A 20,530-nucleotide genomic window follows, 5' to 3' on the forward strand; every position below is an offset into this window, starting at 1 on the left:
ATTAAGTTTATGACTAGTAGTAGGGGTGAGAAATATGTCAATTCTAAATTATTATAGCGTTTGGATTAGCACTTGTGCAGATGAGCAGACATACACTTTCAGTTGCAGTGGAATTTTGTGCATAATCTAAGAAGAAACCAGTAAGAGAACACCTTCAGCAGGACTCTCAGCAGGCTTTCAACTGTTAATAAAATTGAACTTCAAGAAGTCTAGTCATTGCCAGCCAAGATAATTACAAAATTCAGTTAATGCCTTTAGTGACAAGGCTAACTTTACATATTTTACAATAGGCCCAAAAAGGCCTTGGAGAAACAGCAAGTATCAAAATATTATTGAAGATTTTGGACAAAGATGTCGCCTCAAAGATGAGGTGACAGCTATAGGATCCAACAGCATCCCTATGATCCACCACCATCATTACCTACATCATGACTGTCCGCTTCCCCTTACTTTTCTGACCCAGGAGCCACTGTCCCCATAAGCTCTTTCTTTATGTTCTGTTACAGGGGGTAGAAGAACACAGTCCCTCTTTAGCAGCCTTTGCTGGAACAAAAATTCTCAAGAGGACACAACTGTCCCCAGTTGCTGGAAAAAAAATGGAACCAAATGGACACAAAGACACTGAAAAACAGAGTAGTCTAAGATGAGACAAGACTAGGACAAGAAAAACAGGACACAATATACTGGCATGGAGATATGATCAAAGTGTTGCCTGTTCTTGGTATTATCTTGACATCGCATATATTTACTATCACAATTCTGCCATAAGTACTGTATCACCATCATCATTAATGTGTATATTAAAAACATGTATTTAATTTCTAATTTATATGATAATTTCAACATATTAAAACAAACAAAGAAACAAACACAGAAGGTTTCGCTGCATTCTCTGAAGTGGAAAACCTAACTTCCTGATGCAAATTTCTCTCCCAGAAGAAGCACCACGTCAGGAGCAGCTTTTTGAATTATACTTTTAGAATTTGAACAATCAATACTGGATACTGTGTTTTTAGTCAGAGAAAACTGTAGAAGCTAAGATTCCCTCATTTGTTGGCATGTTTTTTGAAGAACTTGACTCATTAGCAACAATGGTGCTGCAGCTGTGAGAGTGAAGTCAGGGTGATGAGGGAAGTGATCCTTCCTATCTGTTTCTCATTTAGGAGATCACACCTGAGTACTGTGTCTGGTCTCAGCTTCAGCCTCCCTAGCAGAAGATGGACACTGGGTGAGTCTGACCAGGGCCATCAAGGTGATGTCTGAGGAGAGTCTGCAAGAGCTGTACCTTTTCAGCCTTAAGAAGAAAGGGAAAACGCAAGGTGAAGGAGGATGGGATCTTATAGCCTATAAGTGCCTAATGGGAGGGCACAGTTAGTATGTTTGTGGGGACTGACTTTATTGTTCTCGCTGTTCTTAACTATGATGGTGGGGCATGTCACTGGGGCTGTAATTCCTCAGAATGCCTTTCTCTACTTGTTTATCTTCTACAGAATCTATCCTGTAAATATTAAGATGCCCGTAAAAGAAATATATCCACGTTTCATGGGAACTGGGCAGCTTCTTCTAAGAATCATCAGGAGGACTCTAGAATGAACATATTAGCAGGAAATCAAAAGATTCTAGTGGTATCATCAACTTTAAAAGGAATCAATTTCCTTCAGATGATCTGAGTTAACATCTAATTCCTTTTGTTCTGTGAAGACTAGGACAACATTCTTTGGCAACCACAGAATCTTTCCCACAATGTTCCAACAAGGGGGGAAATATTTAGGGGAAGTGAAAGAAAGCTGAATGTCCATTTAGCAAAATAAAATATATAACCACTTCAATTTCTGTGAGCTTTAACTGTCTTTGAAATTGCTTACTAGAATTAATGTTTGGTTTGTTTATCATGCATTGCGTTAAAAAAAAAAAAAAGCCCCTTCAATTTATATCCTAACTAATCTAATGTTAGACAAAGCAAAACTTGAGTTTACAGTGTTCTAATGCAGGTTTCTTTGCTCCTTTTATTTCCATCTCTCTTCCACAAGCTTAGTTAATATCTTTAACAGGATGCTTAACTACTAGGCAATTACAGAAGAAACAGTGAAATTAGAACAAATAATGAATTCTGTTTATGACAGTTCTCAGTAATATAGATATGTAGTTTCAGGACTTTAGTATAATCATTCCATAGATGCTACGTTATTTCATTTCATGGTTTTCTTTGTTTGCAAAGTGATGCTTTCTACATCCATCACTCATCTATTGTCTCCTTACTTTTCTTGGACAATGAAATAAAAAAGTACAATTCTTACAATCACCGTTCTCTAAGTATAATATAAAAGCCTAGGCTAGGGTTCACATCTCTCTTTGTCTTGACTAAGCTTGTGGAAATGCACAAATACCATTCATTTTCTGAATACGTGACCTAGTTACACAAATGATGTGCTAGACTCCATGTGGCTCACCCCAGGAACTCATGTTTCATTCTGATACACCTATACCTCACACAACATAAGGTGTATGACCAAGAATGTAGAGGGATGTGTTTCTTAGAGGTTTCAACTGATCATAAGTATTTCCGATTATACGTTTGTTTGTTTATTTATTTATTTATTTTCTGGGATCACCAATAAAGGATATTCCTGCTGTCACAAAACTATAAACTATATGCCACATATCAGATTTGGACTTTGTAGCAATGCTACAGCCTTTATGTGAGTTTTGTTTGAATTCTCTTCCAAAACAGAAAGGCTTTAAAGAGCAGATCTACTGTTTTATGCACATTTTAGACATAATTCAGTTTCCTTACCATGAAAATATACACCAAGATATAAATACTATCTTAGCTAAAGGTTAGCATCCCAACTCATTTTCTGACTGGAGCTATCTCACTATATATAAGTATACTTATTATATTCTAAAATACTGCCTTGCCATGAGAAAATTCTCAATGATGCTTTTATTTTTACTACCAAAGTTTCTTTCTTTAGCTGTATCAATTTTCAAATATAACAGAACATACACAAAAAAGCAGGCTTCTCCTTGTAGCCAATCCTCTCTTAACCCATGAATAATGCTGGCACCAGTTCTGAGTAGAAACTCGTAAAACATCATTTAAATAAAGTAACAAAACTACTTTGAACTGTGCTTACATGTTTTTAAGCATATTTGAACATAACAGATTTTCCAGTGAGCTGGGGTAGGACTTTATTGTAGGGAAAGACAGTATCACAAATGTGTTTAAATTAAAAAACAAAAATACAACATATTTTTGTAGTTGTATTATAATATCTTATTAATTAAACATATTATCTTGTAGTTGTATTATAATCATGGAGCACTACATTTTCAAAGTTTAACTACAAAAGTTAATCTTTCTCTAACCCTGATAACTGCTATTGGCATAAAATTATTTTAAAGGAAATTACATGAAAACCTCATTAATGGCTTAATACTTCCCTATTTTTATTGATGTCACATAGGACAGCCAGCATATTTTTTCACAGCTGCATCACATTGGGAACTCCACAGTCTTTCTTTAATCCAGTAGAATGTGTGTCCTCTGTTTTTGTTGGTTGCTTACAAGTGATGAGCCCCATCTTACAGTTGCAGTTATAGCTTCTGGATGGATGACCTTAGGTTTCCTACTATGGAAGTTAATCACAGTCACCAGGTCATTCAGCTCATTCAGTCCACTAAACTGACTCACTACTCTAAACACAAAGTCAAAAAGTCACTGCTTTCTTTTTTCTTGAAACTCTTGAAACATGTTTTCTCATTTGGAAGCCCTGAGAATTCAGAACTTGCCCATGAACTTCAGGGTCAGTATCTCCAGGAAAGCTAGAATCTAGCTTTCAGAAAACAGTTACTTTGCCACAAAAGAAAACTGTGTAAGAAAAGTAATTACACAAGTAATAATAATAATAATAGAGAATAAAACTAGATAATAGCTTGATTTTTCTTTCTCTTATCCAAGTGAACAAAAGGCAACTCCTAGACCAGGACATTTTTTTTTTCTAGGTGAAACAATGAAATGTTTAAACTAACCATCTTTCATATTCATATATGAACTTCAGGTTAGGTTAAACAAATACTTACAATGCCTAGTTGTATTCAACTCAATTTCAATGTTTAAATTTTCATATTGGGTAATTTTAGTATGCTTAAGATGCATTAAAACATTTTGCCAACACAAGTGATATCTGTTGGTTTTACACAGAGATTCCTTAAGCAGCTATAAAAGTATTTAGTAAAAAGATACCTGATAGAACAAAAGGACACTGTATTGACAAAGCATTATAAACAGAATGCATATGAGAAGGAGGAAAATACTTACAGATTTTTTATGTCTACTGCTCCACGGAATGCCTTCCTTGGTATAGCTTGAATCTGATTTTCACTAAGATCACTAACAAAAAAAAAACAAAATTGAAACTTAAAATCTGCCATATATATTTTTTCTGCATGTAACAACAGCAACAAAAAGTAGGAAAATAATTTTAGCCATTACAGTTCAATCAATGTTTCTGATGAAGCTTATTTTATTACTTTAACTGATTTGAAATTGAAGAAAAAGCAGCAGCAGTAATACTCAAATTAGTTTATCCTTGTTGTACTAGATGGCTTCCTTACAAAGCAACAATGAATATGCCAAAGAAAAAGTAGAAGCATTATATGATTTAACAATGAAGGCCAAACTGATTTCATTTTTAACTGATTGATTTCAATTTTCAACCCATTTCAAACACATGACATGAAGTGTCCAATGTTCAGTTTTATGCATGGAAAAAAACATGCAAAAATAAGTAGCAGTAAGCTGTTGAGAAACAACAGCTATCAAACTGTTTAAATGTTTCAGATAAATATATTTTAGAATTTTGTTTCACAATGCCAAGAACCATATATTTTAAAAATCATCTAGCAGCAGACAGAGAAGCACCATTGATGCTCTCTCAACCCTACCCCCAAAACAAACAAAAAAACCTGCAACCAGCTTTATCAGGCTATCTGAAACTAGTATCTTTTCCAAAATGTTTTATTAAAATTCTTATTCATTTTTTTCATCAGTATATATATATCATTATATATATATGTATCATTATATATATATATAAGTTATATATATATCATTATATATATATATCATCATTATATATATATATAACTGATATATATAATGATAACTGATATATATATATCAGTATACATAAATATATACACACACAACCCTTTTTCCAAATTTTAGAAATATTTTTGTATTTACCAGTTCCATATTAGAAACAATCTACAAAACTGAAGTAAAAAACAAAACAAAACAAACAAAAAAAAAGGAGAAAAAAGAAAAAAAGTAGAATTCAGGGCTTTTCACTTATGGTACAAGCGCTTATACCCCATTAAGAGTAGTTCAGTGCAACAGGATATGACCAATAGATTAAAGTAGCTATATAAATTACTATATAAATTATTGCTATATAAATTCATATAGCATTGTATATAGTTTTGGAGGCCTTCAGATATGTGTGTATCTATGGAAAATATGGAGAACACAAGAAATTAGATGAAGAGGCTTGCTTGAGTATCTGAATAGAATTATGAAACAAATCTGATGCACATAGGCCATGTCTGCACTAGGATTTGAAGTCATTTTAAGATCATTTTTCTTGTGGCTGGCTAGATTTCATTTTGCTAAAATCAAAGCAGGAGTTTCATTCCACAAGCACACCAAGTACTCCAAATCACAATCTAAATGCACTCCAGTCCCTAACAGTAATGTTTTTCAATGTCTTGTTTTCTAGAGACAACTTTTAGATGACCTTTTCTAAGAGAGCTTTTAGGAGAAACATTGCAAAACAGTGCATAGAAATAAGATATGTAGCTGAGCTGACATGATCAAGAAGGAATCATTAGTTAATTATACAGTCATGCTTTTAACATATTCTTTCCCTAAAATGTAATCTAGAATGAGCTCAGATTTCTAGTTATTAGGAATCACTCCTGGAGATCTCTTTCAGATTTATGAACTTAAAAAATAGTTTGAGGACTTTATAAAAACCCACACTGCCTGACTTTAGTAAAATTTATGTAACATAATCCTTTTGAAAATAATTCTACCTACACCGACAGCAATTTCATTTTATCCAAGTCATTGTCAGTTTTATTTACTAAATCTTTCATACCTTCAGCAATACTGTATACTGTACTGCAATACCTTGCAAAGTATATTTAAAACTAGACCAGATTTAGCTATTATTAACAGTGTGTGAAAAACAAGAGAATCTGTGAGCTGTGATTTAATTTTCAAGCCACCTAAGTAAGCTTGAAATAGGATATGACTGCATTTGCTCTGACAATAAATTCAATAGCAATGAGTGAAAGAGCAGCCTTCAGCATTTATGGTAACATGATTTAACAACCTACTTCCTTCAAAAAATTCTATTACAAATATAAACAGCAAATATCTATATTTACACTTCTCTTTAATTAACTAATACATTTTACCAATATAGAAATTGTGTATAAAGTGGTTAACAATACAGATTTTTATCATGATCGATGATTACTTTATAATACAGATATATGTACCACTATGTAAACTACTGCCATACTCATAAATATATACTGCAGGAGGTAACGGGTAATAATGAATTACACTTTTTATGAGAGTTAATAGATTATCATCATTCACCATTTTTTAGAATTAAAAAGTGGAAGATGAGCAAAATTGAGACAACACATAAATTATTGTAAAAAACTAATAAAAATATAAATGGTCAGAATCTTTCTTTCTTTGGCTAAATACAAATCTTAGAGCAAGTGCAAGGACTTAAAAAGTAACAGGTATTAACAACCCAGGTTCCTTGATAACCCATACACTGAGATGTGTGTATATACACGTGTACGCACATGTGAAAGAGCCAGCTGGATCCATGCAGTCAGCATTATTTACATGTAGCACAGGCTCATGCAGACTAAAGTACAGTGCTCTCTGCTAATTTTAGCACATCTGAAATATAAACTACTTCATTGCAAAGGTTCTCTAACTTTCTGTAAGAGGCACTGTTTAAAGCATCCCTCTAAATGCGGATAGCTAAGTAAGGTTGGCAAAAGTCTTTTCCAGGATTTTTTTTTTTTTTTTTTTTTTTTGCAATGCATCTGCTGGGTTGTGAAGTATTCTCATCATTGTTTAAGTAACAGAAGTTACTAAATCATTTTTTCATTGCAAAATTCTACCTCTCTTTTAAAGAAAATACAATTTTCAACATAAAATCTATACCTATTTGTAATAGGTAAGCTTTTAGTAATTATTTATTGATTGCTTCAAGTTTTCATCTGCTCATTCTAAACAGGTTTCCTTATAAAAACCTTGAGTTAAACAAACATTTAACTTTTTATTCTTGCATAAACTACACCTACACTTCACACTGCAGACCAAGGACTCAGTAACCAGTTACTGTTTATTTATTTATTTATTTATGATGTTTTAACTCATTCCACTGTAATTCTTAGATTCTCACAAAACAAAACAAAACAAAAGCCACAAGCAGCACGAAGTGGGAATGGGGAAAAAAAATATTTTGTAGATAAAGCCAGACAGTTTTGCAGGTCATTCTGTTACAATGACATTCATACATTCTGTTACAGTTACATTGCAGCCTATGTTTTGCAATAAAAGTGCAAACCTCCTCCTTTTCAGCCTGCTGGGCATTATTTTCCTGCACTAACAACTGTGTTAACTCCCTTCATTTCTCGTTTCAAAAAGAGACAGCATTTGATTATGTCTGTACACTCAGTATCATTTATGATGATACTGAGTAATACTGACACTTGGTAACCCTAAAATAAAATGGGCTCTATGAATTTAAACAAAATTTAAGCCATTGAAGAACAGAGCATCCTGCTTTTACAAGAATAAATCTGTTTTTCTGAGAGGCATGAACCTGTCTTCATATTTGAACCCAACAATCTGACCAAGATACTGTCATTAGAAGAAATTATTCTTTGTAATTACAACAGTCCAAGACTTCACAGAGAAAAAAAAAAAAAATAGTGTATCTGTGGAATAGCAGAATTGATTCAAAATATATCATATAAAACTAGAGTGAAAAAGCCAAGAATATCCTACAGAGTTTTTGAAAGAAAGCACAACGACATAACACATTTTATCAAATTCATCTTAACACAGATCCTAGTTGTCCTATGGGCCCCTTTCAATTAATTGTTCTCAACTCTGTTAAGTCACTTCTAGAAAGACACATTCCAAATTATTAAGTCTGAAGTGGAGCATTTTAGCCATTGACCCTTTCAGAAAATTACTGAGTGCAACTTCGAGGGCTTCCATCACGTCATCTGCTGGCTTGCGTGGAGCCCTCCATCACCCAGCCTTCAATGTGCTGCCCTGCTCACATATGAGCAAAAAAGTTTTCAGGGCCAGAACAGTTATATATAACTTCAGTATCTTTTAGTGCGGAATGTCCTTAAAGATTGCTCTCAGGCTAGTTTCATGAAGCCAAAAGGTGACAAAGAGGTCTGAACTTTTGCCCGGCTGTATTGATTCTCCAAAAAGCTTGCTTACATTTTTGTTTTTCTGCACAGAAGGTCAGGTGTATATTTCTAAGTCAGATACTAAATATGTTGCACCTAAATGAAATTACTAAAATAATTTACTTAAATAAAAAAATAAATAAAACCCAAGTGATAAAAGCACATACACATGCAATAGTGTCTCTGAGATCAGTAACGAAGGAAGCTCTGGGATTATTACACTTACAGAAAATATAATTCCCTTTTAAATCACACATACCTCAGCTTTTAAACCTGTTTCCAAAGATTAAGGATTTCAATCTGATATTTGCAATGGTGCAACAGTAGAACTTGACTAATTTGAAATTATGCCAGATAATTAAATAATTATGCCAAATCTCTCTTTTTCAAAATCTGATGAAATACAAAAAAAAATTAAAATGATAATAATAATAATAATAAACCTATTACCTCCAGCTTCCACAAAAAGCAAAAAAAAAAAAAAAAAAAAAATCAGCTTCATTTTATGTATTAGGTTAATTTTTTAATTATTATTATTTTTTTCCTGTGGAATACATTAGTAAACACGATACATAATGCTTTGATGAAATAGCAAAAAGACCTTGTAAAAACCTAGTTACTACTGAATCCTTTCTAAGAAACAGGATGGAAATAATATATTTCTATTTATTATATTTACTGGTTAGTAGGTAGAAGTATATCGGGGAAAAAAAAAATAGAATCCTGTTAACATTTGAAATTTGTAACAATATAACATTGGTATGAATGTCACATACACATGAATCTCTTCTCACAGAAAAACTAGAAAAGTTATATATGCTATTGTTTCTTTATCTGAAGATAAAGCCCTCAGATAACCTGATATTAATGAGCCTGATAGAGTACTTCAGCTCTTAAAAAATGCAGACAGTACTGCATTGCAGCTATTTTATTACTCACCATGTATAGTTCCCAGTTGAATATCCCATTCAACCTTAAAAGGAATGCTAAATTTTTAATCATATAAATTGAAACACCATGTATAATATCTGTATCACGCACTGTGAAGGTATCACTGTTTTCTTATGTGGCTAAAACCATTGTTCGTTCTAAAACAATAAATCTTTTCAAGATGGCAAACCTGCTTGTAAATTTAATTACTTGTAATTTTATTTTCCTCTACGGTTTAACCTCCCTCAGTGTCTGACCAGGGATATCATAAATCTATACTGCCATTCTCTACTTTGTAAAAATACTGAGTACTGGGAATAAGTAATGTGTCTTGATTTTTTAAAGGAAAAGGCAGAAACACTGAGTCAAACAAAGTATTGAATACTTATCAGTTTATTTATGTTGGTTCATAAAAACAGTTCAAAAGGTCAGATCATTCCATGATCAAGGACCTGAATAATTATTTAACTACTTCTGAAACAAATAAAGTAAGCCTTGCTTAGTACTCCTCTCTTACTGGAAAAGAATATTTTCAACAATAGCTAATTACGTTCTGCATGAAACTCCACGCAGGGCAGCAAACAGTCTCACATAATAAGACTACAGAGAAAAGAAAGAGCAAAGAATGAACAGAATGAGAATTTCTGTAAATTATTTAACTGAAAATCAAATATATGAGTTTGGATGTGGAGACTTTCACTTGGAATACAAAGATCGTGGTAAAACAAACAAACAAACATGCATTTTAGCAGACATTTAACAGCTTTTCTTATGAACATAATTGTCAATTACATAGTTTACCCTGAAATAAAACTAAGTAACTGAATTCATTGATATTCATTTATGAATATCAAATGATTCGTTCAATTTCAGTTGCTTTTACTGTGATTTGCTTCTTCCAGCTTATGATCCAGTATCCCCACAATATCTTTCTGTCTGTGTATACCTTAAAAAGTACAGAGATTTAGGTGGGGAAAAAACATATACTACTTGTTCATTAAGCAATTCTTTTCAAACAGAGCACATGAAACATATCAACATAGGATGCTCACTGATAAGCACCATTAAGATGATCATTAAGATCATCTTAATGGTGCTTATCAGTGCTTATCATAAGGCCTTGGCATGGCCTGAGACACTTTTCCAGCAACAGTGTCCTTAATGGGGCATCCCATCTAAAATATCTAATATACTCCAGAGCTAGGCCCAGGTTTGCACAAGCCCCTATTTATTCCCCTGGTTTTGATGTTAAGGAAAGAAGTAATCAGCCTCACTGGGAGGCACCGGAAGGAAAACCTAAGCTCCTGAAGGAAAGCAATAACATACTATGACATGACAGCAGAGTAGAAGTGAGCCACAGCCACATGTTCCAATTGTGTCTTGAGAAATGGATGGAGAAATTATTTTATATTATCATTAAACTTTGAAAAAACTCTCACATCCAAAATAACTTTATTTTGAGGACCTTGAGAGAATGCTGACAACAGCCTGCATTTGCAAAAGCTACTGTAGCAGTGGGTTTTTACAATGTGAAGAGGACAGACTGAAAAGGCAAGGTAATTTTTCTTCTGTTTTGCTGGATCTCTGATTTGGATTTCACTCCTAAAATGTCAAACAGTTTTCTGTTTTCTAAATTTGAAATATAAATATGTATTTCTCTTCCATATTAGATGGCTTGTGCTATGACGGAAAACTTTTGATCAGATTTTCTCTTCACCCCTCTTATGAACCTTCATTTATTGTCACACTATCAGGAAAACTGTATTCCTCAACTGCAAGGTTTCAGCATGACCAGAAGTTTAATCTAAGACCTTTTCTGAATGCTACAGAGGCATGCTTCAGCAACCTCCAGTTTTAGTGTACTAGGAAGCTTAAAAATTATTTTCAGAACTTCATAGAGGAAATCAAACCAATCAAATCAAACAAATCTTCAGCAATAGAGATGCTGCTGAAGTATTACTTTATGGTCTAAATGCAGGGAAAACATCATGTAGAGACAGTTCCTCTACAAGTAAAATCTCAGGTGAACTGAACCTACTAAAGCCTGTTTGGAATTCAAATTTCCATGATGGTAGAAATATACCACAGCATAGCATGAGCTTACTAAACAAACATGAATGTTTTAATCTCTAACTCAACACTTTTTATCTCACATTCAGCAAATATATTACTATACCAAAACAAGTAAGTACATTTCCTATCAGCCAAATGAGGCTTACCCTTTAATTGTTACAATACTGATGTATGTTAGGCTTTATAGAGTTACAGTATTACAAATTGCAGTACTGCATCATTTATTTATGAAGATAATTTTATACCTAAATGGGTTCTCATGTCCTTCTATCAAGGCCTGGCTTTTTGGCAGGTCTACAAATCAATTAAGACAAACAAAATAAAGAAATGTTTAAAAATTATATGCTTAACAATTCAGTCTAATATCTTGCTGTTAAAAAAAAAAAAAAAAATACCAAAAACCTGCTGCAGCATTTTTGGCCATGAAATTAACAACTTAGTCTCATATTTATTATTTTTGTTTCTACTCCTCAGTAAAGCATCCAGTGCAGCTATTCCTCTTGATAATTATGATACAAAAGGAGTCCAATACTACCAGCAGTAGCCAATATGTATCTAGGTGAATACTTATCTCCTTGTGATGACCAGAAACCTGAATTATAAATTCTAGCATTAGTCCTGTAAATCATTACCTCTAGTCATATAATTTCCACCTGCTTCCCAAATGAGAAATGATATTTCAGATCTGAGAAAGGTACTATTAACCTTCTTTTACAGATGGTGAAGCCAATGTAGTATGTTATCAGTAGCAGTATGCATCAGTGCTATGCTGAGGAGCACAAAGCAGATGAGAAGAATTTAGATGACAGAACTGCAGGTTCTCTCTGCATTGTGTACTAATTTGCATTTGCTCTGTAGACTCCCCAGAGACCCAGATGCTGTAAACAGTAGACACAATCTATTCCCACGCTAAAGCAGGATCACTCCCCATGCCACAGTGTGCTACATTGTCCAGCTGAATATTTCATATTGCTCAACGTAGGGCAATCACCACTGTAATATGGGCAGAATGATTTGAGTCACTGCAGTTCTCATGGTAAGGAACAAGACTTCCTCGTTTCTAAGAATATTCAGATTAGGTTTCCCTGCTCACTTCGATCTCTCGTTTTTTAATGATATCACTGAAGTTCCTTTAATTCTTAATGCTTCAGGGTTTTTTAACATCTGTTATCCATTTATAAATCTATAATTAAATTAAAAAGTGCTTATTGTAGCTATTTGTATGCTATCATTTGTATTCCTTATGCAGCAGATATTTTTATCTGTTTTATCTACATATTTATTTAGAGCATTGATACAAGTCATTTATGCATACAGCATAGAATATATACAACAAAAGGAAACAACAACAACAAAAACTAATGAGCTACACTAGAAGTACTGATAGCCTGCTAACTCCAGTTTATAAGTACCTTCAACCTTACGTTTTAGGACAAGTCATCAAAAATGAATTTGAGAAACAGGCTGACTCCACATACCTATCCAATACAATATGATATTGACTTGTTTATAATTTTGCATATTACTAATTGGTAATTTCCCCAGAATAGCACAGAGTCCATGTACCAGGCCTCCCTACTATTTAATAGGATCATATTTTGGGTTTAGAAAAAATGAAAGCCTCCTCTTGCAGTCTTGGCATGGATGTTAATCTATAGGCCACAGAATCAATTCTACTCTACAGTGTCTCCAAAAGTGCACTTAAATCAATCTGTATATTCTGGTACCATTTGAAAATAATTGCTCAAGGAGATTCGCTATTTATTCTTTATTGTGCTAGAGTGTCCTAGTGTGACAAAAGCTTATTGTAAAATAAAATAGGAGTATTAGGACCACACATGTATTTCACTGGAGTCTTAGAAAATGATTTTTGAAAAGGCAAGTAGTCTTTATTAGTCTGCTCCACTAAATTAATATATAATTCTCTTTGTTTAGGACTTTAAAAAATAGAAATAATTACATGTTTTAGCTCTTAAAGAGGAACAGACCACCCACAATTTCCAAGAGCGAGCATTGTAATGGTACTTCAAATTTGGCTTCAGTATAACCCTTTTGATAACCCTTTTTTGAAAGAAAAACTTGAAGCCCTTTAAGAACACCCCCACCAAAAAAAAAAAAAAAAAAAAAAGAGAGAAAGAAAAAAAGAGAGAGAGACAGAGAGAGAAACTCACTGATTCTTTATCTCCCATAAGCTCTCAAATTGGTCAAGCTGAAGAAAGGTACTAAGCCACAACTACTGATTGCCTCTTGTCCTGAATTTCTGTCAGTCCAGTTCCCCTTCTGATGCCTGATACAGCAGCATAGCTGTGAAGTGTGAGGGATCCTACAGCCCTACCTGGAGTTTGCATAGTGAGAGGCGACTTTTATATGGAAGTTTATCTTGCATTTAACATCTCAAAAATTACAATTTAGTCCAGCCAATAACTTCTAAAGCACATATATGTTTTGTTCCTGCATATTTTCCTCCTTTTTACTTACCCAGGTTGTAATTAAACACAAAATAAAAACTTATATTAACTCTTATGTGCTATTATTTAAGGCCACAAAAGACATTTTGTAAGACATTTCTTTGTAAGGAAAGAGTGAAGATTCTGCTATTTTAATTTCACCAGTCTCCAATAGGTGATTTGGTGAATTTGTAATCTATTATTACATTTGATAGACTAGAGAAGACTTTACAAATTAAGGTTTTAAAAATGGATAAAACAAGATACTGCCAGGTAGCATTCAGTTCTGGGAAGTGACATGCCCAGCGTAGGCATGGCTGAAACATCCACTTGGCTTAGTTTAGGGATCTGCTCCCATTCAGAATAGATGAGATGGCACACTTGCCTTTCCAAAGGACTTCTCCAACAGTGTCTGAAAAATCTATCACTCCTGTTCCCTGTAACAAGACTTCTTTTTAGCAGGAGTTTGGAGCAGTCAACGTGTCTTTAATATTTAATATTGTTTCACCTGCTTTGGAATTGAAACAGTAAGCACTTTCAGGAACTGATTGAAAGGTTGTCTGTTATGTTGTCTAGTTTCACTCCACAGTCTATAACCCTTGCGTATTCTCTTCTGAAATATCACTCAGTGAACCATGGCAATTCTTCTCTTTGCTAAAAACTGAGCAGAGCAGATTCCTGATCCAGCACCATTACTCATTGCTGCTATTGCAAAACAAGAAAGTAATAATTACATCCCTGAACACAAGCATTTTTCATCAAGTATAGGCTCAAACTGTTAAATCTAACAATAAACTGAGTACTCCAAGTGGTTCCTAACAGTAAACCTAACCTTGAACAGTTTGTCAAGGGGCAGCCAAAATTTGGAGAGTAAGCCAGAAATGATCTTGCAGGTTATTAATGTTGAATGGCACTGTGCTCACTCTTCCTTCACCTGAGTCGAACAATGCAATTTTTGAATTCTCTCTTGAGACAGGCTGATTGCTTAACAAGACAGATTTATTGCACAGCCCTAGCTTTACACAATGTGTGTGCATTCACATAGTGTACATGTATACCTCGGGCTTTGATACTGTTGCCTGTCACTGCCAACAAGTACCCTAAAAACTGAAAAAAAAAAAAAGGAATACAAAACACAAATTATAAAAGGATTAGTAAGTATGATTAAAAAATTGACAACTAAGCTTCAGTCATAATTAGTGCTTATCAAGATGACCAATATTCTATCATCATTTTTCTGTGTTTCACCCATCTGCTTATAGCCATCTGTCATTTCTGATACTGTAAAGTATTTCTGTCGAAAAAAATAAATCTTTTATTTTATTTTTTTTTACACTGCATTTGTACAGTGACAATCACAGCTGGGTGTCTGGTCCAAGAAGTTATACTTTACATTGTTACCTGAACAAACTATGATACCATGATAATGCTACATACGCTACCTTTAAATATTCTAGAAAAATTCATCTATGAAAAAAATATGCAAAACTTAATTTAATGCTGTTTTAAAAAAAAAAAAAAATCATTGTATTTTTCTTTTTGCCATATTTATCTGTTTTCCCCCTCAAAGTTACAAAATTTCAGCTGCTTGCACTAGTAGTGATTTTCATTATGGCATTCACTTTTGAAGTCTACAGAGCTCAGACTTTTTTTTGTTCCAGGACTGCACTTTTCCACTGACACCATCAAAGAGTGACTATTCTTAATTGCACTTTAGAAGCTAATCTCGCCTTTTTCCTTCACATTTTTTCCTCTATCAGTAGGTTTTCCAGTCTTTTTTTTTTCCTGAATCACTTCCATGCCAAATTGTTTCCTTTCAAACATTTCTTCGACTTCCTCTAAGTTGCTGATGGAGTTCCTGGATATTTATCTGAGCAGAAAATTGTCCCGAGAACCTTCAAAAATTAGAGGAAAAAGTAAAAGTTTTCTGTGTGGTGTGGATTTATTCTTCCTTTTTTTTTTTCTTCAGTTTCTTGGAAGAGGTTTTGCTTTGCTTATTTTTGGTCACAAAGGCAGTTGGATGGGATGGATATCATTTAGTTACAGATTAGTAGCTGTAATCAGATGAGAGCATAGTATACCCCATGATGATGGGTGATACTGATACCCATACTGTGGAACTCACAGAGCATTATACACACTGGCTGTGAGTAAATAGACAACTTCAGAATAGAGAGGTCTAAGTAACTATACAGAGATTGAGGAGAGTGATAGCAATGGGAATAAATATCTCAACTGCATATGGTCTAATTCTGAAATATACCATGAAATATTTAAAGACTTATGTTAAAAAAGCAAAAATTTAATTTGATTGCACAAACTGAGGTTTAAGAAATGAACCTAAATTTTAAACCAAAAGATGTTGGTTTATATCAATAGCTGTTAAAAAGAACAACTTATCTGTATTACACAACTACGCTTTCTGTTAAAGCAGTCAGCATAAATCCATCTGTACTTCTAAATAATTCAGTAAGTTTTACCAGCCCCAAAATTCTAGGATGTGTATCTTGCAACTGCAAGCACAGGTATTTGCATTCACTCTTCTAGCCGAGAAAGAACAGATCTCTAAGAACAGGATCAGCTCAGAACTTTGAGGTGATTGAATTTAAATGATATTTACACAGATAAATGAGAAAGTGTGAGGATTTGTTTCTACACAGGCTCTGCTGCACTTGCTATCTACTGCCATACGGCCAATTCCATCTCATGCTTATTCTTCTGTTGCAGTTCATATTACAGTATACTGTTTTACAGACCTGCAGCTTCCAACATCTGTAGAAGAGGTCCCAGAAATTGATTTAGAGGCTGAAACACAAGCATATCCAATCCTGCTTCTACAGAAGGCTATATATCTCTGTTGGAAGACTGACACATGGTCTCCATATGCACTAGTGATAACACAAGCCTGCCAGGCACAGATGTACTTATAGCTCCGGAGAGGTGCAAACTAATGATGGATAGGAATAACCCAATCATACTAACATTTGTATTTGCAAACCTAACACCTAGTACCACCGACATTATGTCTACATTTCACTGCTGCATTTCTTCAAGGATATCAAGATGTTCCTAAGGTATGACAAGCACATGATGAAACTTAATGGTATCTAAGATACAGAGACGGCTTCCTGAAGCACATCTTAATAGTTGGAAATTTTAAAAATTAATTGCTCTTCTGGCAAACCCAAAGAAAATTAAATTAAATTAGATACTGGAACTTTTTCATTAGAAGGCTCTGGCAAAATAAAGGTAATAGATGGAAAGCTTTCTGCAATTAAAAGTGACAGGTACATTGCTTTCTCTAAGCTTTTAAATCACATTTGTCAAAAGGCCTACTAAAATGCATTTTTTTGAAAACCCTTTCCAATCTACTCAACTTTTATGAATCAAAATACTGTAAAATTATTGAGGATACATCATTTATGAGAGTTACAGTTTCATGGCAGTTAAGAGATAAAGTTTCTATCGAGTTATACACCTAACATACTTAGGAAAATGTATTAAATCACAGAGTAACCTTGTATCCCATTCCATTCATTTATCAGAATGATTTCTTGCTTTAATTCTTAACCAATGCATGAGATATACACAGATAAATGAGAAGGTGTGAGGAATTTAAAACCAACATGTAAATACAGGTCAGTCACAATGTAGTTATGGAATTACCTATTCTCCTTTTTAAGGTGATTTGGAAGAGAGATGACCATAATAAATAGTTTTTATGAACACCTATCATAAACTAGTACTTATATATACTTTGAAGAAACTTTTCAAGATAGAAATGTATCTATCTTGAAAACAGGCAGACAAGTGTAGTGAGTTCAGCACCGGCTGTGCTGCTTATAGAGTTAAAAAAAAAAAAAAAAAAAAAAAAAAAAAAAAAAACGGTTTCAGTGAACACTAATTCCAACAAGCTCAGCAAAATCAAACTTCTTTCACATAATGCTTGACCCTATCCTTTTCCTCTCATCCCTGACTTGCAAAAACAGACTGCATTTGAATAAACAGCGCTACTATCTCTTGACCTAAAAATAATAATAATAATAAACTAACAATCTTTTATGTTTTATTTTATTTTATTTATTTTCTGCTAGTCAATAATCCTAAATTCAATACATTAGGATTGAAGTGCATTTATGGGAATTCTTGTTATCCTCGCCAGTTCTGAAAACAAAAGCATTACTCTTTAAAGCTCATCAACTAAATGAAAATCTAATATACTCTTGTAAGATGTGACAACATGAAGCATATAGGTTATGGTACAACACCTTCAGAGATGTAGTTTGGAAAATTACACTAACTCAGTTAAATGTAGCTCTCAAACTGAGAGCACACAAATAATGTCATCCCATCTGAGGAAAGCACTGAAGCAGCTACAATTTAATGTGCTTAAATCCCACTGAATTCACTGTAACTACTCACATGCTTAGTGTTAAACATGTGATCAAATATTTTTCTGAATCACAAACTTCTTACTGAAAAACAGTATTGAGCACATTTTAAATTATAAGTTCTCTTAATTGAAGGATATATGAACAAAGACAAAACTTTCTTCAGATATAGAAAAAGAACAGGAAAATAAGAAAATAGTTTTCCCTTCCATACCTACTTTATACATTTTCTTAGCCTGTGAGAAACAATTATATATCATGCTCAATTACCAAAAATAACATTCAAGGAAACTGGATCATATCTAAGTCCTTTTCAAAATTATCTTTTATACTTAATAAAACTCAGCTAAATTTTTCTGTGCTGCTTTTTGGACTTTGAGGGGTGAGGATGGATCTTGACAAATTCTCAGATACCTCCTGTAAAAAAAAAAATAGAAAATAATAAATAAAAAATAATAAATTGTGATTTTCGTTTTGAAACTGGAACGTCCTCACAGAGTTCTTAGCACTCCTCATGACAATGTTTAAAGGATTTTTCTCAATATCAGATATAGAAATATCCACTGGGTCCTGGCCAGGGAGAGGAAAGTTTCAGCATTAGAAAGTCAGAATTGCCTTCAAAGAATATACTTCAAAGCATTGTGTCAGGTCTGCATCCCTGCAAAATAATATAGGAACTGTAATACCAGGGACAGCATAGTAGATTGCAGGTCTTCTGGGAAGAATGAAAAATTGTTAAAAAGCACACTGGAGGAGCTAAAGTAAATGCAAATAAGGATTCATCACTGATTTCCAAGAGACGGACTGCAATGGTACTGAGCACTGTTGCCAAATTCCACTGAAATAGAAGGAAACCTTTTGATTAAATTTGGTGGGATTTCTCTACATAGAAAGAGATACTAATCAGTATTATAAATAGATAGGACATTTATTTCCAAAGAAGACACCATTTTTCTTTGTATTTATATTAAAAACAAAAAACAACAACAACAAAAAAACAACACTACCAAAGAACTAAAAATACAAAAAGGAAACCAAGGAGTCATGAGGATATGTCTATAAGTGTTTGCTTCAGACTGAGAAAAGTATTCAAGTATTTTCCGTTAGTATCAATTTTAACTAGACTGTGGGTGAGAATGAGAGGTCTGCAATCTGTGAAAATGAAAAGATCAAATTCAGCATTCAGCAGGGATACAGAATATCTAATTAAGTCCTGGATCTGCAGAATACAATTTTTGCAGTTTTTTCTTCCGTATCTCCTTTTGCTCTCTGTTAACCATCCTCCCATCCACATGTATAAATATTGAAAATACGCCAAATTTTCCTCTCTGATATCATGCATTACATAAGCATCTGAATGGAAAATGTGTCCCAAAGTGTTTTGATGAGCTCTACTAATTGAACAGTCTAACCAAACATACATATCATACAAATACAAATATATTACACAGACACTACATAGATGCTTGAAAAGAGATTAGACTATCCTATCCCTAAATAAAAATTAAAGTCCTGACATCACAAAGAAAATGACCTACTGGATTCAAACACAATGCTCAAAAAAACAAGGCCATAGAAAATAAACCCTAAGTTTGTGTGTCTGTCATATTGACTTTATTCAGGAGTTAAGTCTATGCTTAAAATTAAATGCTCTCATCAACTCTCATTTATATTTAAATATTCTCTTAAATTTCTGTTTCAATTGTCCTTTTCCTTTAGCCTAGCTGAAATTTCATTTTATATATACATACTATTTATAATACTGATTAGTATCTCTTTCTATGTAGAGGAAGAATTTTACACAGACATGCATCCTTACATACATTTGTGCCTATACTGTTTATAGTGGTTGTTGTGTTGTCTTTTTTCTTTTTGTTTTTGTTTTGTTTTCTTTTGTTTCTTGCTTGGTTGGTTGATTTAGTTAGGGGCACATTTCACTGCCACTGTGAAATTACCCTCCACATACATAAATATCTGTGTGCTATGACTCCTGACCTGAAACACCAGAAAATATCTTGTAGGGTAAGTTTTCCATGGCATTTTCAGTATTCATGATTCCCCTCTCCATCCATGCAGTAATAAGCAACATGAAAAGGAGATTCCTAGCTGAGGCAGAGACAACACTTTTGTTTGCAGTTGTAGAGGGAATTGCAGAAAAAGTAT

The 20,530-nt window shown here is 33.6% G+C and overlaps 1 protein-coding gene across 2 annotated transcripts in view; it reads right to left on the minus strand.

The window, feature by feature from the left end:
- Positions 1–20,530, minus strand: part of SLIT2 (slit guidance ligand 2) — a 256,422-nt gene that overhangs the window by 105,155 nt on the left and 130,737 nt on the right. For both annotated transcript variants that reach the window (XM_084285499.1, XM_084285500.1), the window contains exon 5: positions 4,322–4,393. In XM_084285499.1, the coding sequence (XP_084141625.1) occupies positions 4,322–4,393 (72 nt within the window). The remainder of the gene's footprint in view (positions 1–4,321; positions 4,394–20,530) is intronic.

Source organism: Netta rufina (genome assembly GCF_964035555.1).
Source record: "Netta rufina genome assembly, chromosome: 4".
Classification (NCBI taxonomy): domain Eukaryota; kingdom Metazoa; phylum Chordata; class Aves; order Anseriformes; family Anatidae; genus Netta; species Netta rufina.